At 40.7% G+C, this 21,637-nt stretch overlaps 2 protein-coding genes across 15 annotated transcripts in view; one reads left to right on the top strand and one right to left on the bottom strand.

Moving 5' to 3' along the window:
- The first annotated feature begins 460 nt into the window (after positions 1–460).
- Positions 461–6,166, top strand: DNASE2 (deoxyribonuclease 2, lysosomal). Its single transcript, XM_058167993.1, has 7 exons — positions 461–966; positions 2,275–2,387; positions 3,302–3,479; positions 3,973–4,054; positions 4,232–4,396; positions 5,388–5,585; positions 5,721–6,166. The coding sequence occupies exons 1-7, from the start codon at positions 607–609 to the stop codon at positions 6,164–6,166; spliced, it is 1,542 nt and encodes a 513-aa protein (XP_058023976.1). The 5' UTR covers positions 461–606.
- Positions 6,167–7,452: 1,286 nt separating this feature from the next.
- Positions 7,453–21,637, bottom strand: part of SMARCA4 (SWI/SNF related, matrix associated, actin dependent regulator of chromatin, subfamily a, member 4) — a 68,969-nt gene continuing 54,784 nt past the window's right edge. For 6 of the 14 annotated variants that reach the window (XM_058166894.1, XM_058166892.1, XM_058166893.1 and 3 more), the window contains 7 exons: positions 20,573–20,736; positions 19,356–19,583; positions 19,045–19,143; positions 18,721–18,798; positions 16,569–16,796; positions 9,561–9,814; positions 7,454–7,714 (listed from right to left, as the gene is read on the bottom strand). In XM_058166894.1, coding sequence (XP_058022877.1) covers positions 7,597–7,714; positions 9,561–9,814; positions 16,569–16,796; positions 18,721–18,798; positions 19,045–19,143; positions 19,356–19,583; positions 20,573–20,736 — 1,169 coding nt within the window. In that variant the 3' untranslated portion in view covers positions 7,454–7,596. Of the gene's footprint in view, positions 7,715–9,560; positions 10,024–10,056; positions 13,865–16,568; positions 16,797–18,720; positions 18,799–19,044; positions 19,144–19,355; positions 19,584–20,572; positions 20,737–21,637 lie in introns of those variants that run through there. The other 8 variants (XM_058166900.1, XM_058166899.1, XR_009153204.1 and 5 more) reach the window with 8 other exon arrangements.

Here is a 21,637-nt window from a genome sequence, read left to right as displayed (position 1 = left end):
AGAAATCACGATACTCTTTCTATCCTGCTTCTTTAAAGCCTTTAAAGATACAGAAATAAATGACTTAAAATATGCAGACTGTGGTGGAAAGAGGGTCATGACCCAGGCTCATAACTCAAATTCTGACTCTGAAGAAGCTGCTCCTGTTGAACCTATGGAATGTCAGCTTCAGAAGACACGAGTCACACCAGGCTGATAAAAAAAGAGACACCCCAGGTAAAAAAGTCAGGTAGGACAACCAACAGGTAAAAAAGTCGGATTCGTTGTGCTTCTTCTCTGGATTACCTCAATGGGCTAACATCTACCGAGATCGCAGATCTTGATTTATCTCTAGGGAATTAAACCAGGGTCAGCACTTGGTGGGGCTAGGATAGAAGGTCGTCAGGAGATTCCCCGGCAGTAAATTTAATGAGGAAGCGTTGTGTCCGTGTAATAGAGCAAGTCAGTTCTAAGGCGCCTTGACAATTACAACAAGCTTTCCTACTGTTCTTTTACGAACAAACCACCGAGTAGCTACGATTTTCCACCTAGTCTGCGACTTACAGCAGGCGACTGGTGCATTCAAATGACCATCCTCCCTCTTCTCATAAACGCAGCTGCCTGGGCATGGGCAAGCGCCGCCAAACGCCTCCCGCCACCCCCGCCCGGCGTCTGCTGAGCTTGGTATTGTCTTCGCTTTCTGCCCGGGGTTTGCTGCAAGAGCCGCCGCCGCCAAGTGGGAAGGGTGGGGCTAAGGCACATGATTTTCCTCTCCGTGGGGAAGTAAGTACTGTACAGTATTTCTGGCTGAGCTTGCCGTTTTCTCCTTCCCTTTCACCTGGAGCGAAGCGGAGAAGCGCGAGGCGTTCGGTCGGGGCACTGCCAAGGCAGCTATTTAAGAGTCCAGTTCGCACTGTCCCCCTTCGGCGGCTGCACTACCTGAGTAGTACGTCCTCCGGAGCATCCGAAAAAGCTTCTTACTGTCAAGTGAGTCAGCCTAAGTAATAGGCGAGGCGAGGAGGAGCAGATCCCTCAGCGGAGGGGGGGGGGCATCGAGCCCAGGAAGTTGAGTCAGAAAAGGGTCCGCAAGCAGAGGGGAGAGCTCGCCTTCGCGAATTGCAGAGCGCCGGGCGAGCGCTTTGTGCGTGCTCGCTCCCTTCTCTGTGATTTCTTTCAGTGTCTTCCGCCCCGGAGAGCTTTAACGTTGGGAGGAGAGACTCTTTGCCTAGGATTATGACTCGGCCTTCCTGACGCCCTTCAGGAGCGTTGGGTTTCTTTCAAAATCCCATTTTTCATAATTATGCTGTGCAGGGAATGTGGGCGTTGCAGTCTAAGATAAGTGGAGATCATCAGGTTGGGTAAGGTTGATTTAATTTCTCCGTGTTAATCCTTGGACTAGAATGAGATGCACGGAGTTGTAAATCTCTTTTTTGTTAGACCGATTCTGGGTTGCCTATTGGTTTTTCCTCTTTTGAGGTTTCTATGCCATGGCTGCCCTAATCTGAGTCTGAGTTATTGGGGGAAGAAGTAATAATTGCACTTTAACGAAAGATGCATTTCTGACATGACTAGAGAAGCAACAGGTATTGACTATAGGCGGTGCTCGCATGGATTGGTTCAGTGAGTTTTGTTTTTTTTTACATTTATATCCCGCCCTTCTCCGAAGACTCAGGGCGGCTTACAGTGTGTAAGGCAATAGTCTCATTCTATTTGTATATTTACAAAGTCAACTTATTGCCCCCCCAACAATCTGGGTCCTCATTTTACCTACCTTATAAAGGATGGAAGGCTGAGTCAACCTTGGGCCAGGCTTGAACCTGCAGTAATTGCAGGCTATTGTGTTCTAATAACAGGCTCCTTACAGCCTGAGCTATTCCGGCCCTTGTGATGAGTAAATTCCCCGCTGTGTAAATCCAGTACATGTGGTTGCTTTATGCTTCAGTGTGAATGTGTTCTTTGAACACAGTTTTAAGTAGAGTCCTCCAGGGACTATGCAAGACAAAATAATTTGTATTTCAGGATTACAAACTCCATTTGCTAAATGGAGAAGTAAAAATAAGTTGGGAAGAAAATGTAGGAGAATCGACTGTTGAGATAGGCATATTGGAAAGGGGAAAATACATTGGACAATAAGCCAGTTTTCCTTATAAAAATATTTGGTTAGAAAACTGCCCTCAGTTAAATAAAAAAATGGGAACCTCACGGGTATACTTAACAGATATATTAGGATAATGGTGGAAGTGGTAATTGTTGTCCTGACTTTCATTTTTAGCCAAGCTTGTACATCCTTTGCAGGGATTCTGCAGACTCCTGATGCTGCTCATCCTGGCAATCTCTTTGGCGCTCACATACAGTGTTGTGTATGGGAGCATTTCCTGCTATGACGACTCTGGGAAGCCTGTGGACTGGTATGTGTCTATTTTACCTGGCTTTCTCTTTTGATTTCTCAAAACTTATTCCTTTCCTGCCTTTCCTCAAAGTCTCTAGAGCAATTTACAAAAAGTAAGCTAAATTCTCCCCCTCTCGCTTTCCCTCCTTGGCCTTCCTGTTTCTTTGGCAGTTTGTAGGCTTTACCCCAACTCCTTCCCTGCAACCATCCATGAACAAGAGGTGTATTTGAAATGCCTTGTGCAAGAGATGCAAGCAGTACACTCTATCCTGGCTGCCTTTTAGTCAGAAATTGCATTTATTTATTGTATTTATCAACAGTCACACTCTACATGGACTCTTGGTGGTGTACAATTAAGACAGAAGTACATATATAATGAAACAATAATCCTTAAAACTATCCAAAATTTTCATAAATTACTACAAACAGAATTCCTAATGGATGTGTCGATGACTGTACCCTATGGAACATCCTCCCTCTTAAGGTTTTTCTAAAGGTCAGAAGTGATTTGAGTCATTTGGATTTCTGGCAGAAGATTGGTCTGTAATGTAGGTGCCACTGCTGAGAAACATCCTGTTTCTTAGTGAATTTCTCAGTGAATTTACCTTTGAAATCCTGTGAGTCTCCATTTCCCTAGATTGCCTCAGGAATTTTCATCACTAATGTGCTCTATCTCAGAGCTGTCAAACTCAACGGGCTGTGGGCTGGAGGCGTCACACACTGGCCATGCCCAGTTTAGCAAAGGGGGAAAGTCACGATATGTCATGTGACACTGCTGCGCCGCCGTGAGTTTGACACCCTTGTTGTAGCTCATTTCCTTTCAGTCTGTAATTCTTAATCCCACCATGAAGTCATGTTGCATACGTCAGTGGAAATTAAATACAGTTTTCTCATTCATGGGCTGGTGGTGATTTCTGAAGGTCTGTTTTACAGGTTTATTGTTTACAAGCTGCCCAAGTCCCACCACAGCTCCCCAGTAAAAGGCATGCGGTACATGTATCAAGATGGACGTACCCAGGGCTGGGTGCAAGGCAGGAGCTTGATGAACAGTACTGAGGGAGCTGTGGGCAGAACACTGAATCAGCTGTACCTGGAGGCAGCAAACAGGCAGGTGAGTCTGCAGAAAGAGCAGTTTCTCGTGGTTCCAAATTAAAAATCCTGGTCATGGGGTAACATGGCTCTCACTGAAAAGACTCAGTTTCTACTGACCAAGATTTCCCTTGAATCACACCAATGACTACTTGTCCATCACAAGTAGATCCATCTGACCAGGAAAGGGATTGGGTGCTAAATTGTGGTAAAGGCCACAGTAGCTGAGGCTGGTGACAGGCTGTCATAGGTCCTCTAACTTTTTCAGACTATGGAACTTGTTAGTTTAAAAAAATCCCAGAACCTCTGGTCAAGAAGTAAAACAATATGTCAAGTCGTGAACATAAATGCCCCCTGAAGGGAAGGGTTTGAAATATCACCTAATAAAGTCTCCCCTTAAGAAAATTGCTGTGGATACCATTCAAGTGAATCTCTTTTTGCCATTCATCTCTCATGAAGCTACTCAAGTTCTGTTTGAAAAACCCTGCTCTACCTGTGTTTTATTTTCCCTCCAGAGGGAGAAAGAGATGGCCTATGTCCTGTACAACGATGAACCTCCAAAGGAGAATTTTTCTGGTTCTAAGGGTCATACAAAAGGTAGTGCCCTTGCATCAAATGTATTCAAAGAAATAGGCTAGTTGTGACCTGCAGTCTTGGACTTTTCTTCAGTTTAGTCTGTGGTGGAGCAGACAAGCCACCCTGTACTGCACTTCTGGGACTTCAAGATAGGTGGACAGAGGTTGACTGCATGCTTTGTTTCCCCCCCACCCTCAGGGGTCATCCTCCTGGACAGAACTCAAGGATTCTGGCTTGTTCATAGCACACCTCGGTTTCCTCCCAGACTGGATGAGAAGGAGTATGCATGGCCCCACACTGCCCTGACTTACGGACAGAGCTTTCTGTGTGTCACCTACCCCTATAGCCAGTTCAAAGCCATAGGTAGGTGTGAGGGCTGGGGAATGTTAGAATGTTTAAACACTTCATGCTGAAAATCAAAATTTTGGGATTATTTCAGGGCATTTGGCTAGGAAGAGCTAAAATGTCTTTCCCAAACTAATATCTTCCTGAATTTGTGGCTTGAACAGGAGAATGAATGGAATATGAAGATATAGATAGGATAGTCAAGACAACAGAGCTATTACCATGGAAACAAAGGGAAGAGGAATGGGTAGGTTCATGCTCCTAAGAAGCATAACTTCTAAAATTATTGTTCAAGAGCTACAAAAATTTATGAGGAAGAATTCCAGCCAAACATTTTGACACTAGCTTCCCTGAAATGTATGTGTCAATATATCATCCAGACATCTAAGCATGCCATGCCAAGCCTTCCCACAAAAATGGAAGGACAGTCCATTCCTTGTCCCCACAAAGGAATAGCACATGCATAAGCAGGAGACCTTCACTAAGTAGCACCATCTCTCAACAGGATTCCATTTCAAGAAGCACACTATTCCTAAGGATAAACTGAGGCAGATTCCACACAAGGTAGTGCTATATTCTTAGCTTCCCACATTAGCAACTGTATTTAGCTGCTCCAAATCCCAAAATTCTGGACTGCAGTTTGTTTTTAAGAGTCCCTGTCTCCTTGCCTTCTCCCCTTCCTAACAGTCGTCAAGCTGCCTTGGAAAGCCAGTCAGTTAATAGTGTTTCTTCATTACAGTGACAAGTATGATGAGAATGGGGATGTGGCAATATGTTGCCAGCCCAGTTTTGCATCCTTTCATAAGCCTTTTGAAGGAAGTGCTGCTCAACTTTGGCAAATGGGGAAAGCAAAGGGTCTTTTGGAGATTGGAGAATGTAGATCCCAGCAATACAGAAATATCCTTAGCTGTTCTCAGACCACAGACGTGTCAAAATGTTTTTTTCCCCTGGTATGATAATGCACTCCCAACCAATGAATCTAATGCTGTACACTGTATTTCTGCCTTAGGGAATCAGCTGCTCTTCACGGAGCCCCATGTCTATGATTATCAGGTGCAAGGGGTCTTTGCCCAGGATCTGCCTGCCTTATTGAATGCTTCTGAGGGAAAACATGTTCGGGAGGAGCCATGGAACTCCCAGGTGACACTGACATCAAAAGGGGGCAAGGAATTTGTCAGCTTCGCAAAATTCAGTTTCTTTGATGATGGTAAGTAATGATGGGGGATAGGTAGTCTTGGCAGGTGTAGAAAGCAGTGGAGTTACTAGAGAGAGTAAGGGAACATGGCCACTGAGTTATATCAAAACTATCCTCATACATTCATTTTCTATTTCATCTCCCCAGATCTGTACTCTGGCTGGTTGGCCCAGGCTCTTGCTACTGATCTCTATGTTGAGTTCTGGCTCAAGTCTCACGGGGTTTTGGCATCCAACTGCTCTGGACAGTACAGAGTCTACAATGTGGAGAAACTTGCATTCCAGGACCCAGCTACCACCTTCTTTTCCACGTCTGACCATTCCAAGTGGTGTGTTGGAACAGAAAGTGATTCGGGGTGGGTGGGCAGAGGAGAAACAAAACAATGTTTTACTGAAGAAAAGATTCGGATTCCTGCCTTTTTCACTTGTCATCAGAGTGAGATGATGCCCCTAGCTGTATGCATCTTTCAGCAATTATTGAAAAAGGAGAAAAAGGAGCAATTCTTAAAGCTGAAAGGGATAGTATCCTCAACAATTTTTTTAAAATTAGGAACATGGAGAGAGATAGTTAGTATATCAGTATGGATTCTGTAGGACATCTGTGCTGTTAATTCACTTAGAAGACATGTAGAAACAACATCCATTGTACAAATTATATTCAATTATACAATATTTATATACAATTATACAATATTTCAATAGTACTGATTTTGTGGAAGTATTGACTGAAATTCTTGATTGTTGAACAAATGAACATGAACAACTGGATGAGCAAGATGGCTATCTGATGTCTGACCCCTTAAAAGGCCTCAAGGGAAATCACTAATTGTGCCACTCAATTGATGATTAGGTGGATCTATCCCCTTTATCCTGTAACTAGTTTAAAAGCCTCAGTTGATGTAATGCTATCTTAGAAGGTTAAAATGCAAAGGGATCTAACATGCTCATGAATCTTTTTGTTATTAAAAGGAGGGCATTTTGAAATTTCTATATTAAGATGATTAGACTTAATATCTAAATTTATCTAAACTAGCGAATAAGATTCATTGGAAGTTTTAAAAAGGTTACCTTCACTAACTGAGAATGGCTTCATTCAGTAAATCAGAGATACTACAAGCTACCACAAAGACTTCCACCATCCTGTTCAGGAAACCAGCATGCTGTTGCATCCTTTGAATGTATACGCTTTGAATGTATGCATTAAAATATATTAAGAACTATTTAAGACATACTCTATAACACAGTTTAAAAAGGTACAATGCAATATTGATGGCTAATATCTCCATGTTTCAAATGGGCTAAATACCTTACTAAAGTTATAGTTACGTGCAACACATGTCACTTAGCTTCATCAGAAAGTGTTCTTGGAAATAATGCAGAACAATGGGCATCCCATAGTTAGTAATTGCAGAGGGACGTGTTAATTACGTTGCACTGGGAAATCAGTTCACTTCCCTTGTTGTAGGCATTAAACTACTGGGCTCAGCCTGTTCTTCTAAACAAGGAGACAAACGGTAGGCATGTGATCTTGTCAGGAAACTACAGTAGGTGGTTTTTCCATCATATGACCAATGTCAAGTCAGTCTTCTCAACCTGACTAGATATCATCTGCTGAGTGGGTATGGGAAATGAAATCTGCTGTGGTTATAGGCCACTTTGCTTTCTCTCAGGTTTGTTGTCTCACATGAGGTGAAACTACTCGATTTGATTCAAATCCAAGGTGCTGCATCCTGCTTAAGATGAGCAACAGGCCTAGTTTACCATTTCTGTTACCAAGAGCCACTCTGGTGTTGAAGTAGCAACTTTCTAGTCCCACCTTAGGCATAGGAGGCAAAGCCAGGTGACTTTGGGTCAGTCCTTTTCTCAGCCCAATCTACCTTAAAGGTTGTTGTTGTGAGGAATATAGAAGGTATGAGCATTCTATATGTTGCCTTGAGTTGCACAAATAAAGATGAGATATAAATCAAGTAAGGAAATAAACGAACATTGGGCCCATCTCTGAATTAGAGAAAGACAAATAACTCCTAAGGTACCTTTATCTTCTTGAAATCCACTGGTTTGCGAATGAGTTCATAATATTCTGGAAGCTCTTTTCGAGAAGGCAGTTGAATGAAGACTTCACTAAGCTGACGTCCACTGCTGCTACAAGACAAGATGAAGGAAAACATCTAAAACATGACATGTCTTTCCCAGAGCAGGTCAGTTCAGAGGCATCTCCCCTGGCTGTCATGGACTGAGAGGTGAACATGAAGACCGTTTTATTTTATATACTAATGGCTGAAATGCTGGATTAGTAGCTAAGGAGGAGCAAAGAAAGAGCTTATTTTACCTGCAGGATTAACGTGTATTTGTTATTTATACAATGTGCAGGAAAATTTAAATCTAAACCTACTTCAAGCTGCGAATTTGAGGAAAATAGTTTTCTCCTGCTAGTTCATCTCATATTGTTTTTTTTTAAAAGTTGATTGAAAAATACAATTTACTCCCTGCTTCATTCAATACTTTAATTTCATTGGGATTATGGTTGGAGAGAAAAAGTGTGGTATCTTATTCTGGCATGCTATCTTCCTACTGAAAATTGCTCTCCTCTCCCAGTATTAAAGTTTAATCATACAAATATTGTCTGATGTGGCTCTGAAGCATTACATTAGCTGAGGAATTTGAAACCTTGGCTAAATCAATGGATAAATCATTTCAAAATAGAGGAGAGCAACACTGAACATTGAACACTGATTCAATGGGGTGAATCCGACCTGAGAAACAATATCTGTTAAAACCAAAACTTGGTTTCACAATAGAGGAAAGGGAAGTGAACTGCTTGTCATAGGTTTGGCAAGACTGGAAGCTTAATAGTTTTATCTGCAATTAGGCAACAATTATGTTTACTAGAATGGTAACTCAGAGCTGTGAGGCTTTGGCAAGGAGCAGTTTAATAAGAATAGATCTATGTTAGCCTTTTCCAATATACTGGGGATATACTGGGACATCAAACTGGCTAGTAATTTTGGAAGTTGCAGATAAGCACCACTCCCTAGAATCAGACATGACAAGGCAGAGCAAACCATTACCTTTTCTCATAAAACAATCAATATATTGGTTCACTGTTCCAGCATGACATTCATACTCACTTCACACCACTCTATTCTAGTTTTTCACTTCTCAACAATCTCTCTCTCTCTCTCTCCCTCTTTCTCGCTGACATGTAGAAGTTGGCCCTTGACTTACAATAGTTCATTTAATGACGGTTTTAAGTTACAACTGCACTGAAAACAGTGACTTACGATCATTTTCCAACTTAGAACCATTGTAGCATCCCCATGGTCACATGACCAAAATTCAGATGCTTGGCAACTAAATCACATTTATGACGGTTGCAGTGGCCTGGGGTCACGTGATCATCTTTTGCCACCTTCTGACAAGCAAAGTCAATGGGGAATCCAGAGTCACTCAACAATTGTGTTACCAGCTACAGAGATTCACTTAACAATGGTGGCAGGAAAGGTCATAAAATGAGACAAAAATAGCTCAACTGTCTCATTTAGCAACATAAATTTTGGGGTCAGTTGTGATCGTAAATCAAGGACCACCTGTGGTCTCGGTTTTTCACATAAATCCCAGTATTTCTCATCATGCTGGATTCCCCTTCAAAAAAACACAGAGCCTGCAATTACTGCAGGTTCGAGCCCGGCCCAAGGTTGACTCAGCCTTCCATCCTTTATAAGGTAGGTAAAATGAGGACCCAGATTGTTGGGGGGGCAATAAGTTGACTTTGTAAAAAAATATACAAATAGAATGAGACTATTGCCTTATACATTGTAAGCCGCCCTGAGTCTTCGGAGAAGGGCGGGGTATAAATGTAAACAAAAAAAAAAAAAAAAAGTCCAGAGGCAGCAGAAACAATAAATATTTAGATCTTTCCAAACAAGCACCTGTCCAGAGGATATGAAATGTAAAATGATGCAGGAGAAATATCCCTTCTTTCGGTTACCTGTCTTTATACTTAATCACAGCATCAACAATCTTCTTCATTTTCTTAGTGAGGTTGGGTGGATTTGGAGAGAGCTTCTCTGCGGGAGGCCGGCCACGCTTTTTCTGCTTTTTGCTGTCATCATCTTTGTCCCGGCTCCGAGTGCTGGTGGTCGGGGTGGAGGAACTGACATCCACATCTCTCTTGCGCTTGCGGGAGGATTTCTTCTGACGCACCTCCTCTTCGATCTCCTCTAGGGTACCCTCTTCTATGGCCTATAGATAAGAGCAGCAGTCAGTCAGCCAGGCACAATGACAGTGGGACAACAGTGGGACAACAGCACACTGTGAAATGACTGAACGTGAACACTCACACACAGCCGAGCCACCTAAGCACAGTGAGGAATGGGATGTCCACATGGGCTGCTTCCCCAAAGGCATCACTTCCCAGTGTAGTCAGTTATGGATCATGGAAGGCTGCAACACTAAAAGGTGGGAAGGAAAGCTAGTTCTCTTACCTACAAGCTTTTCTTCTCATGTTAAACAGGGCCAACAGGCAGAAGACTCTGTAGAAACCATGCAGAGCAGGTTGTGGGGATGCCCCTTCCTGCCAGTTCTGTTGCAATTTCTTCCAAAGCAGCAAGGAGACCTGAGGCTACTAACCACCCGTTAGCCATAAATTTTTATGCTTCAGATTGCACAGTAAGAGAGGAAAAGAAGCAAGTTGACTGAAGGCCATGTATAACAGAAGTAGGAAAACTCAGAAGTAAAACTACCCATCTTTCATTTTTATTGTCATACATGGCTACAGGATCTCACTTACTCAACAGTCAGAGCAAAGGAACCTAAGAGTTGAAACTACGACAGCTCTGTAATGTCAGAAAATCATGGAAAGTCTTTACGTGAAGAATGGCCTGCCAGCATGGTTCTGGTTTGTTCAATATTTGTTCCTTACTTGATAACTAAAGCAAACAGAGTTCTTGACCTCAAATGGCTTTGCAGGACCTCTTATGAGAGATGTACCTTATGAAAAAGATTGAACTCAAGGAGACCATTCTTTAATATTGCAAAATAGAAATAAAAAGCATTAACTGCTTAAAATTCTTAATTGGTGGCATCAAACTTCTAAGAGCCTGGGAGAAGGAAGCACTTAATCCCACCACTAGTTTTATACTACCTACACTTTTTCTTTGAAATAATTGTTTGGCTCCTGTTCTATCCATAATCTGCTAGTTCAGACCCTAACAGAAAACTGGTTAATTAACCTATAGAGAATTATGGCATACTGAAAATAGATCTGGGAAAAGGAATGATAGTTTAATTAATTAAGATATATATCTCCAAATAGGTTTTGAACATCTGGGTTTTAAACTCAAGGCTCATTCAATTTATGACTAAAACCTCACTTTTTAATGGATAGGTGACACCTCTGATCTTCTGATCTTGGATAGTGGGATATATTACAGGGTTCTTCAAGACCTAAACTTCTTTTTGCCTAAGAAACATATACGGCTAGCAGAGAATCATTGGTAGACAAATATATAATACTAGACTCAATATATTAATGAGCTATTCTTGGCAGCTTCAAACAAGGGAAGCAATCTATTTAATTATGCTATTGTTTGGAGGGATCAAAGAGAACAGAAACGGAAATAATAGCCAGGGTCCCTTTTCACTGCATCTAGCATCAGCCACCCTCCCTGCAACAAGGCAACACACATGTGCAACCATGGGGTGTTTTCTGGGAGACAGGTACAACATCTCTGACTTATTCAATTCCTCAAAACAGTAAGAACGTGAATTTATACGTGAATTAACAGAACAAGTCCCTTTCATTAAACTACAAGTAACATATGCATTGGCTAATACAAAGAGCAGTGCAGATACCTGACACACACAGAACTTCTTGTCACTGTTTCTCTCACAACTGAAACAAAAATAAAGAATGGGCAAGGCTCTTTCTGTCTTACATGATATTTAGTTCCATCCATTCGTTCCATCCAATGTCCCAGCATTTCACCCCTTGGCTCAGCCAAAACCTCCTCCAGAGAAAGGAGAATGGGATGTAATTAATCAAGGAACTATGAACAATTGTAGCTTCCATTTTGTCCTGCTGTCTCTGTGTCTATTAGTGACTAATTTGTGGATATCTGGAAAAGTTGTAAGATGTGAAATACTGTTGGTGCCATTGGCTATGCTGTTCTAGCATAGGCTGAAATAAAATATAAATAGGCTGGAGCTATACTGGAATATTGAGAAGTGTCCTGTACTCCCGAGGATGCTGCTTGGGCCTATAGAAGGTGCCATATACTTTTAAAGGCTCCAGGTATATAAGGGTAACAGAAAACCAGTAAAAATTTGCTGGGGACTAAAAAAAAACTCTGTAGGACAGAACTAGAACCTCCTCATGACTGTCATATAACAAAAGCTTCCTTCTGTTTTGAAGCAGAACTAATTTCACTTGCAATTCTCTATTGTTAATGAGGCAGGCAGGTACCTTCTTGATATTTTTGATTAATAGCTAGCCTCTCCAATGGCAAAAATTTGTAGAAAGTGTAGTCTGAAACCCAGGAGGCACCAAATTGTGTCCATTTGGGAACACAATTCTCTTTGAATTCATAGCTCGCTATTCAAAGTTGCTGAATACTATTGCAAGCAGGAATTCTCAGGGCTAAAAGAAAAGGAAAAGCTATAAAGGAGGTTTAGACCATGCAATTCATATAATGTATAAAAAGTAGGTATGGGAGCTATCAATCTGTTAGCAAGGCCCTTGCTAGAGATGAGTGCCATCACTGAATTTGCTTTGTGGATCCTTCTCGCAACACCCCATTCAAATGTTTGAACCCCCTTTTCCCAGCCAGCATTTGCCAAATTGCAGAGAGAAGCCAAGGCTCTTGATTTAACGTGGTGTGGACCATCACTGGTACACGAAACAGAACTGGAGAAAGGGAAATTTAGGCACACAGCTCCATTATATAATAAACCAAGCTGAATAATTTTCCTCCTACAAAATGATTAGCTTCTTGTTTTCTGTTATGGCAATTGTTGTTATCCTCCCAGCAAAACCTATGTAATGATTCAATACAGTTATGGGAAATGCTTTTGTTCCTCTTAGCTACAGATCTTATTAGCTGTTTTTTTCTTAGAGGAAAGTCACAATGTTACTCAGAGATTTACAGTTCCCCTAATCTTTTTTAAAAGTTTTACTGATTTGTGGAAAGTGTCTTGTTTCTTTAAAAAAAAACTTTTATTACTCTACATACTGTGCTTCCCTGAAAATATGACCTACCCCTAAAACAAGCCCTAGCCCGATTTTTACATCTGTGCCTAATACAAGCCCTACCCCCAAAATAAGCCCTACTTAAGCCCTACCCACCATCTATTTGTACGAGGTGGGATGAGGTACATGCGTAAAAATCAAGCTAGAGTGGGTGTGTGGGGGTGGAGCTGCCCCATGCATTCCGCACCCACTTACCTTAGGACCACTGCAGCCAGGCCTCCCATGCCCCAACACCTACTGAGCTGCTGCTTGACTTCTTCTGCAGGCACTTGTGGCCACTTGGGACTAGACACCATATGGTGTATTGTGCCGGTGCCGCCGCTTGTGGTGGATCACCATGAGGCTCGTCGTGCTGTTGTCGGCACTTGTGGCAGGACGCCATGTGGCATGTCATGCCGGTGCTACCACTTGTACTCACAATGCACCTACACAAGTGGCAGCGCTGGTGTGATGAGTCATGCAGCGTCTGGCTGCAAGCGGCCACAGAAAAAGTTGAGCAGCAGCACAACAGGTGTCAAGGCATGGGAGGCCTGGTTGCAGTGATCCTAAAGGAAGCAGGTAAGACATCCCTCGGAAATAAATAAGACCTGGTGCTTATTTTGGGGCCCAAAAGAAAATAAGACTGGGTCTTATTTTTGGGGAAACACAGTAGCATAATAGTAGCACCTAATTAACTTTTTATATCTAACTTGCTAATCTTTGTGCAATTTTTAGATAAAAAAATGAACACATTAGATCCACCAAAAAATAATGAAGAGATCTGCAATAAAAAAAGTAGAGGCAAAAACCTTGCTTGGCAGGTCATTCTGATTTTACTTTATGTTTCTGTGGTAAAGTGTGGATCGCCATTCTCCTTTGCTAAAACATTTTACTTTTTGACATATCTTTGTGTAGAAGCAAAAAAAGGCTAGGCTATCTTTCTCCCTGCCACCCTCAAACATGGCATAAAACAGAAAACTTGGTCTTACCTTCTTTGTTTCTACTTGTTTGATAGGTAGCAGTCCAGACAGTAGGCATATTCCCTGCCCAGCCAATGGGGGCAGATGCTATGGAAAATATAAATAGGCTGGACTAAAAGGTCACCACCTCTTCCTCTGGACAACCAGTCACTCTTAGCCTAGCAATAAGGAGCCCAACCACCAACAGGCTCCATAGTGAGCAGGTATCCTAGAACAGGCAAGTGCTGGATTACTGCCCATTAAAAAACAGAAGGAAAATTAATAGTTAAGACCAAATTTTCTTTTCTATTTGTTGCTGGGCAGTGGTCCAATCACTGGGATGATTCAAGAAATCCATTGCTTTACTTACATACAAATGATGTCACCATTTTGCTTTAGGCTCTGTTCTTAGAATTATTTCATTTGTTAAATAAAGGTGTTGAATGCCTCAGTAAGAAGGCACCCGAAGAAGCTTCTCTCCTTTATCAGTAAGTCATTTCCAAATATCACATAATCCTGTGATAGGACTTGATCTTGATCCATTGATGCTCTTCTTGTTCCCATTTAGTATTTAGGAAGTGAATAGGCAGGGTGTCCCTCCATAAACCCACACATATAATCTCTACCTTCAATGCTCAAAGGCCGATTTGGTAATATCATCAAGTTTAAATTAATCAATTTTCTTGACAAACACTAATTTGGAATATTCCATATTTGATTGCAGAAGTCAACTTCTTTCCATAAAAAGTATTATTGAAGCAAATGTAATTATTGCCTTTTCTTTTAATCAGCAATTATCTTGTAGCATTAAGGCCGTCCATTTTTTTTAATCTGTAATGCATATTCACTGCTTTTTCAGCCATATAAGGAACTGCTGTTTCCACAAACTGGAGCCTACATGTAAAATTAGTTTTAAAAATCTAAAGAGAGAAAAGCCCAGACTTTCAAGTATATCTTCAGCTTTTAATTCACTGCCAATCCAAATTAATCCAGTAAGTAGTTCTCTTCCTGCTGACAGAGGCCCAAGCTGTTCTGCTAAGGATAGGAAAGTTAAGGAAATCTAGATGGCTCTAGATATTGTATGAATTGAAGTTATAATGCCAAAGGGTATTTTGAGAGCGTAAAGGTGAAATCCAGGATTCCTAGTCTTATACCCTTGTGCCTATCAACATAGTTATAGTTTTATGGGGACCAGCAATTTAGGAACCATCACTTCAAATTCTGTAACATCAATTAATCTCCTTTCCTTCACCAAAACAGGCATCCGTTTCAGAATCAGATGTTTTTGAATGAGGAAGTTGAATGAATGCTGATCTTCATAAAACCATCAATGTAGCAGTTTCATGTCCACAATAACTATAGAAGTGAAAATAAGGCTCAGCTAATAATTCTGCCTGATATGTTGCAAGCTTGCTGACATATCTGCCCTAGATTTGGGTAAGAGTCTAGTAAAATTATAGCCATTATTGATGAAATCATCATAATCACGACAACAAACTTGGTAAGTATCTTACATAGCTAAGCAGAAAAGCAACTGCTATTTTATAGGTTGCCTTATGCTGCTATCTCTGAAAAAGCATAAACTTATAACAATAGAAGTTATAAATTTCTGCCCCCAAGGATTTATATACAAAAAAGGAAGTTAGCACAAAAATGCCAGGAAACGAACTGCAGGTTACTTTGACTTCTTCGATTTCTTAAGACAGATAATTTTTCACATGAGGTCTTCTTAGTGACTGCTATGAAAAAGATTCCAATTTTTAATTTCACACTGTTTTTCCTGTGGTCCAGCTTACAGAACTCCAGCAAGAACGAGTTAATGCCCTCTATGAGTTAGAATGTAGTACAAAGGAACAAAGAACAAGTGCTGAGTGGAGCAAGCACAACAAGCAGGGATGCTTTCTGTAGCTTCTCCTTAGAAGTGTACGCCAAAGCTTGGAAGCCTGCCCTTACCAGGATGACCTTGGATAACAAGACAGAAGAGAGAACATCCTAACAAGATTCTCTAGCTCCAAGACTCAAAAGAGGAATTACAGCAAAAAAATTTGAGAATGTTGCATGAATAGTCATACGTCTCCTTCTTATTAGCTTCAATCATCACTCTCTCCTCTTAACACACTTTGGTGGTAAACAGAGCAGAAGAATCAGGGTGTAAGTAAAGCACAAACCAACAATCTTTGGGATATTTTACAAATGAATAGTATCTTAGACGTTCACAGTTAACTAAGCCTCTCCTTTTCTCCTGCAGTAGTAGTGACTGGATCACGGAAGGAAGGGTGATGCCTCCTAGTCTAGCTCAGGGACAGCTTCTTCTCCCCATCCCCCACCCCCAGTCTGCCTCTTAATGGCCAAAGACGGAGAACATCCAATCTCTGGATCACTGCCCAGCAACAAATAGGATGAAATGTTTGCTGGGACAGGCAAGAAGAGGGCACACTCAGCTGCATAGTAAGTAGGCTTTCTGCATCTGAAATGTTTGACATCTGTCAAGGAGATCAATTGAATTTAAGTTTAGCAACATGGTTCCACACAGTTGAGTTGATAATACCCAACAGAAGTTTTGAATGGCACTGAAGAAATGTACTTTTAAAACAATCCACCCTATTTAATACAAAAAAGTAGGGATTAGCAGTGGAAGAGTTTCATGGCTAGAAATCGTCAAAAGAACGATCAAATTGAAATTTGGTTGCGTAAACTCAGCTAGTCCTCAAAACTTCTTGTGTTGGGTATTTTCTCAACATTCAGACACACAGACAACACAGAGATAGGTAGAAATAAAATTTGAGAAAATCATTGGAGAACGATGCTGTACCATGTATACCTTGAGCCATTGCTTCTCAGTCAGGGAATCACTATAATCCACTTCCTTACGGTGACGGGAACCTCTACCAAACATCTTCTCTTCCTCCTCCTCACAGGTTAGTCTTTCTACTTCTGCATCATCTTTAATTATCCAAGAGGGCAACTCATCCTCTTCCATCAATCGCGGCTTTCGCTTAGGATTGCGGGCCTCCTCTCGCCTGCGATCCAAATCCATGCGCTGCAGAAGGAGAACAGCAATTTAAACTACATTTGGTATTGCGCTGGATTTTCTAAGCTTTATGCTCAGTATAGTCATTTACTGTATGGGGAACAGATGCAAGTCTACCATTACAACATAACAAAATCCCCTCAATCTTAATTAGAGGGGAATTATCAGATACAGGAAAACCATCAATCTTAAATGTTTGGAGTTAATTTTGCAAATTAGTTAGCAAACTATTAAGCGATTTTGAAACAATGTGCAATTTTTTGTGAAGAGTAAAGTCTATAATACTGTTTCAAAATTCAGATATGGAGTAAAATGTTCATCACTACTAAGCAACATGCCAGAATATGGAAATATTTAAAATCAATCAATCAATCCATCCATCAATCTCTGCCTTAGAGTGAGATTATCTTTTTTCATAGAATGGAAGAATCTTTCAGCTTTCCATCTTTATTCTGTATTCCACTTGTTATTCTATTCTAGACTCTAAAAAACAACAATATCAAAAAGAGAATGCAATGACCCACTAGTGCTTCCCATCTAGCCCCACTTTGAAGTTCACTATCAGGCTGGGAAAGGCTGCTTTAGACCATCAAAATGTAAGTAAATCAAAACTATGGACCCGGCTCTTCATTTAAAAAGTGGTTCCTGAGATCTAAGGGGATGAAGATACTGCAATTTTATTGGTGCCACCATAAGGAGTAAGATTTTTTTTCCAGGTTTCTTGGTTTGATAGATTTCTGAAACCTGAAACATTATTTCAAATATATTCCAAAAGTATTTCTTAAAGAAATAGATTTATACAGTTATGTGAAAACGCATGATTTGAAAGCAGGTATACTTTTTTTCAAGAATGCAGAAAACTGTTTTGGTCTCAAATTAACACTGCTATATTGATATACATACAATTTCAATATGCTACAATAAACATTGTTTTTTGAAAGTAAGCTGCTCACTTAGTATTTTCTTCCCCATACAACAGCTGAGAATGGAGAAGATGATGGCTGCTTGCCTATGTCCCTCATCACTTCCTGTATAAATAGTTACGCAAATAATTGATGTTGGCTCATCTCAGTAAGTACAGCAAGAGTAAATCTGGTTGTTCTTGGATGAGACCACTGGAGTCTCAGGAATATAGGTTAGACTGGGAAATTAAAACAGAAGAAGGCAGGGGATACTCACTTTTGGCATCAATGCTCACTTTTCCCAACAAGGATGTGCCCATAAGCCCCTTACGAGTCAAGTCTGACTCAAAGAGACTTCACTTTCCTCCAGCACTGAAGACAGGGGACTGCTGTTTTCCCTCCTTTTCCAACTTCCTTTCTATACTTGGAAGGAGGACTTAAAACTATTGGACAAGGTAGGACAGAAATGGGTGAGAGAAGAGGACATTTTCCCTAGGAAGGCAAACTGCAACTTGGAGCTGTAAAGTGTTATTTGTCCCAATTCCATAACAAGTCATAAGAATCTATATGAAATATACATGCTTTGACAGGATTTTGTGCTTGTATCTTGCTTGCTCTTTAATTTTTTGAGTGGACATTTTTATCAATAACCACAATCTTCTTTTCCCCAATAATATGAGGCTTCCCATGATTCTCAAAACAACCTTAAAACAGCACAGAGAGTAACAAGCTTCTTGTTGAAAGAACCCTGATACTTATATTGAACTAGGTGATATTTGGTTAATGCTCTGGAACTATTTTTCTCAAGTATTATGAAATCCAAAGGATCTGCAAAAGTTTTTTAAACATGTATTTCCTCTCTCTTTAGCACGTTATGTATGCCCTGCTTTCGTCTGGCATGCGTGTATCTACTACTGACTTCCTAAACAAAATTTAATGTAATTAATTTAATGTACCCCAAGTAATAGGCTGAACTTAGAAGAATAAAGCTGAACTTCATGAAATACAACAAGCAAAATAGCCACTCTCACCATAAAAAGATCAAACTCTTCCTCATGTCGGGCAATCATTTGGTTAACTGTTTCATCATCTGGAACTTCATCTTCTTCCTGAAAGATTTCAAAGTTTTTCCCATTTAATTCCTGCATGGCCGTTTGTGTGCTTGGAGTTTTATACTGATTGTTTTACCATCTCAAATTTGATTTGGCTACTTGTGTGAAAATATATCTGGTGGGCTCAGTGGACAGTAGCCACGTGGCAGATGCTCCCCATCGGCATTGGCAATTTTGCTGACATTCTTAAAAAAGTGAGGACTAAGGAGTGGACGGGCGCGGCGACTGAACTACCCCTCTCACCTTTAAAGGTGGCTCCTCCGAGTCGGAGTTGAGGCACAGGGTTGAGGCAGTGTGGGGAAAGCTTGCGCTGCCACTGCCACTGCCCGTGCTGTATCTGGTCTGTGGATAGATAGAGGAGTTCAGTCTCCAGGACTGTCAATCCAGCACCTTTCACTGACACTCAAATTCACTTCCTAGGGTGACAAGGGTTCATGCCACTTCCTTCCAAGCTCACAGTCCCTTGGCCTCAGGATTAGAGAGCAAGGATCGAGGCAACACATTCCTCAGTCACGCACGAGTAAAGGAGAAAGCCACCCCTTGTCGCCTCTTACCTCATCTTGCTCCTCATGCTCTAAGATAGCCTGCAGGAAAGCTCGCCTTTCATGGCTGGAGGATTTCTGGTCGAACATTCCAGCCTGGATCACTTTCTGATCAACATTCAGCTTGTACTTGGCTGCAGCAAGTATCTTCTCTTCCACACTGTTTACAGTGCACAGGCGCAGCACTCGCACTTCATTTTGCTGCCCAATGCGATGTGCTCGATCCTGTGCCTGCAGGTCCTAGAGTGGTAGACAGAAACCTTCCTCACTGTTCAACAACTACGCTCAGCTTTCTTTCAGCTACATCCTAAAAACAGAAGGGACGATGTTGTACCAGCAGAGGGGCCCGAGATCGGATAGCTCTCCCTTTTTATAAAAGCAGCATTCATGCCTTTAAGACCAAAATGTGCATCTGGAGACCCATTTCTAATCCCATAGATCAGAGGAAATGCTTCTGTCTAACTCTCTGCTCTTTAGGTCTCTGGCTGACCTGCGAACTGGTGGTGTGTCTCAACCTATGAACTAATGCTCTGTACTGTAACCAATTGTTCAGAGTTATTCAGGTAATGTTTAGAGGACAGCAGCAATATCAAGGGATGCTCTTGGTCTCTAAATCTTTATTGGTATAATAATCCTTATTATATCATTTGCTCGCTCGCTTGCTTGCTTGTTTGTATTTGATACTTTTTTACTATCCATCTCCCACAGAGATATTATTTTAATTGATAAGTATTTCTTGGTTTCACATGCCAGTCCTTTAATTTGGCATAGGAGTACAATTTTGGTTTTAATTAGCAATTAAAGGTTCCTCTTTAACTTTGCTTTAAGATAGTTAAGGCTGTGCCCTGAAGAAAGACCAAACTAGGATGAGAGTTTATACTATCAGTTCCTGAAAAGATCTATTATCAGATGAGATATTTTTTTGTTTTTCTCCTAAGGGCACAGAAGAATTATTTATGACAATATTTTAAAACTGTAATCACCCATTTTGCCAGAAATCTCATTATTGTAGGCAGAAGGGGAATGCCAAAGATCCAGATATTTGAAACTACAAGCTACAATAAATAAATATGCCTTATATTTATAATCCACAACCCTTGATGAAATATAAGAAGTCCTTTCTTTTGCATTAGTACTATATGTGTAGCATTACAAACTTTAATCTTACCATTAAAGGTTAATGCTCTACTATTTTCTCCCGTGAAACATAGTAAAAACATTTTTGTTACCTGGTGAGGATTCCAATCACTGTCAAAAATAATCACAGTATCAGCAGACTGCAGATTCAGTCCCAAACCCCCTGCTCGGGTGCTCAGAAGAAAAATGAAATATTCAGAGCCTGGCTCATTGAAAGTTTTCAGCAGCATGCCACGATCTTCAGCCTTAGTGGTCCCTTTAAAAGCCCAGAAAAGAGAGGGTTTCCCCTAGTGCTACGATATTTTACTTCAGGATAAAAGTTATTACAAAAATTCCAAAACTCAAAAGAAGTCATAGAGAAAAAACATATTTCAACAAAACTGACAAAAGTGACATTTTAGAATTATTACCTATGGAGAAGTTCCATAACAATTGAAGAATTCAATTCTTAACAATATTAGAAAATTTATAACGATAAATCAGGTGGTTTGGATTGGAAGACACTGTTTGGACAGAATCATCATGATAACACATGGAAACTGCATTTTGTTAACTACTTTATAAAACTTGCTTCCTTTCACTTCTGAACTTTACAACAACTGAAGAATAAGCTAAAACTGAACACTCAAGAGAAACTGCAGTTAACAGATACCAGGTATTTTCCTCCATGCCATTCCCAAAATTATTGGGACAGACTGATAATGCCCAGATCATAATATTAATTAACATCTAGACCTTCATTCGATATCAGCAACCTAAGTCAGTAATGACCACATGAAACACATGAATCTCTCAGAGTACTGTGGCTGTTAATTATAGTCTTAAGTGGGCAACAAAAAAGAAGTGCATATTTTTAAAACTATTCTTTCCTAAGCTTTTCTTGGTAGTCAGTTCAGTATAACCTGAGCATCATTTTTGAGCAATGTTAGGAGCTTAATCATAAACTTTAGCAGATTATGCCACAGGGCTACATAATACACTAGATTGCAAATACTTCAAACTACGTGGCATCCCTTTATAGTTACTCTATAAATGCCTCTTTTTCTTCTTCCGCACAGTGTTATGGGGAAAGAGTGAAAAAACTCAGTATCCACTTTTGATCTCTTTCTTTACACAAGGGCAAATTAATGCTGGATTAAAGAACAAAACCTTAATCG

Source organism: Ahaetulla prasina, chromosome 2, assembly GCF_028640845.1.
Source record: "Ahaetulla prasina isolate Xishuangbanna chromosome 2, ASM2864084v1, whole genome shotgun sequence".
In the NCBI taxonomy this organism is placed as follows: Eukaryota; Metazoa; Chordata; class Lepidosauria; order Squamata; family Colubridae; genus Ahaetulla; species Ahaetulla prasina.
Note: the sequence above shows the minus strand (reverse complement) of the source record. Positions and strands in the feature narration are given on the sequence as shown.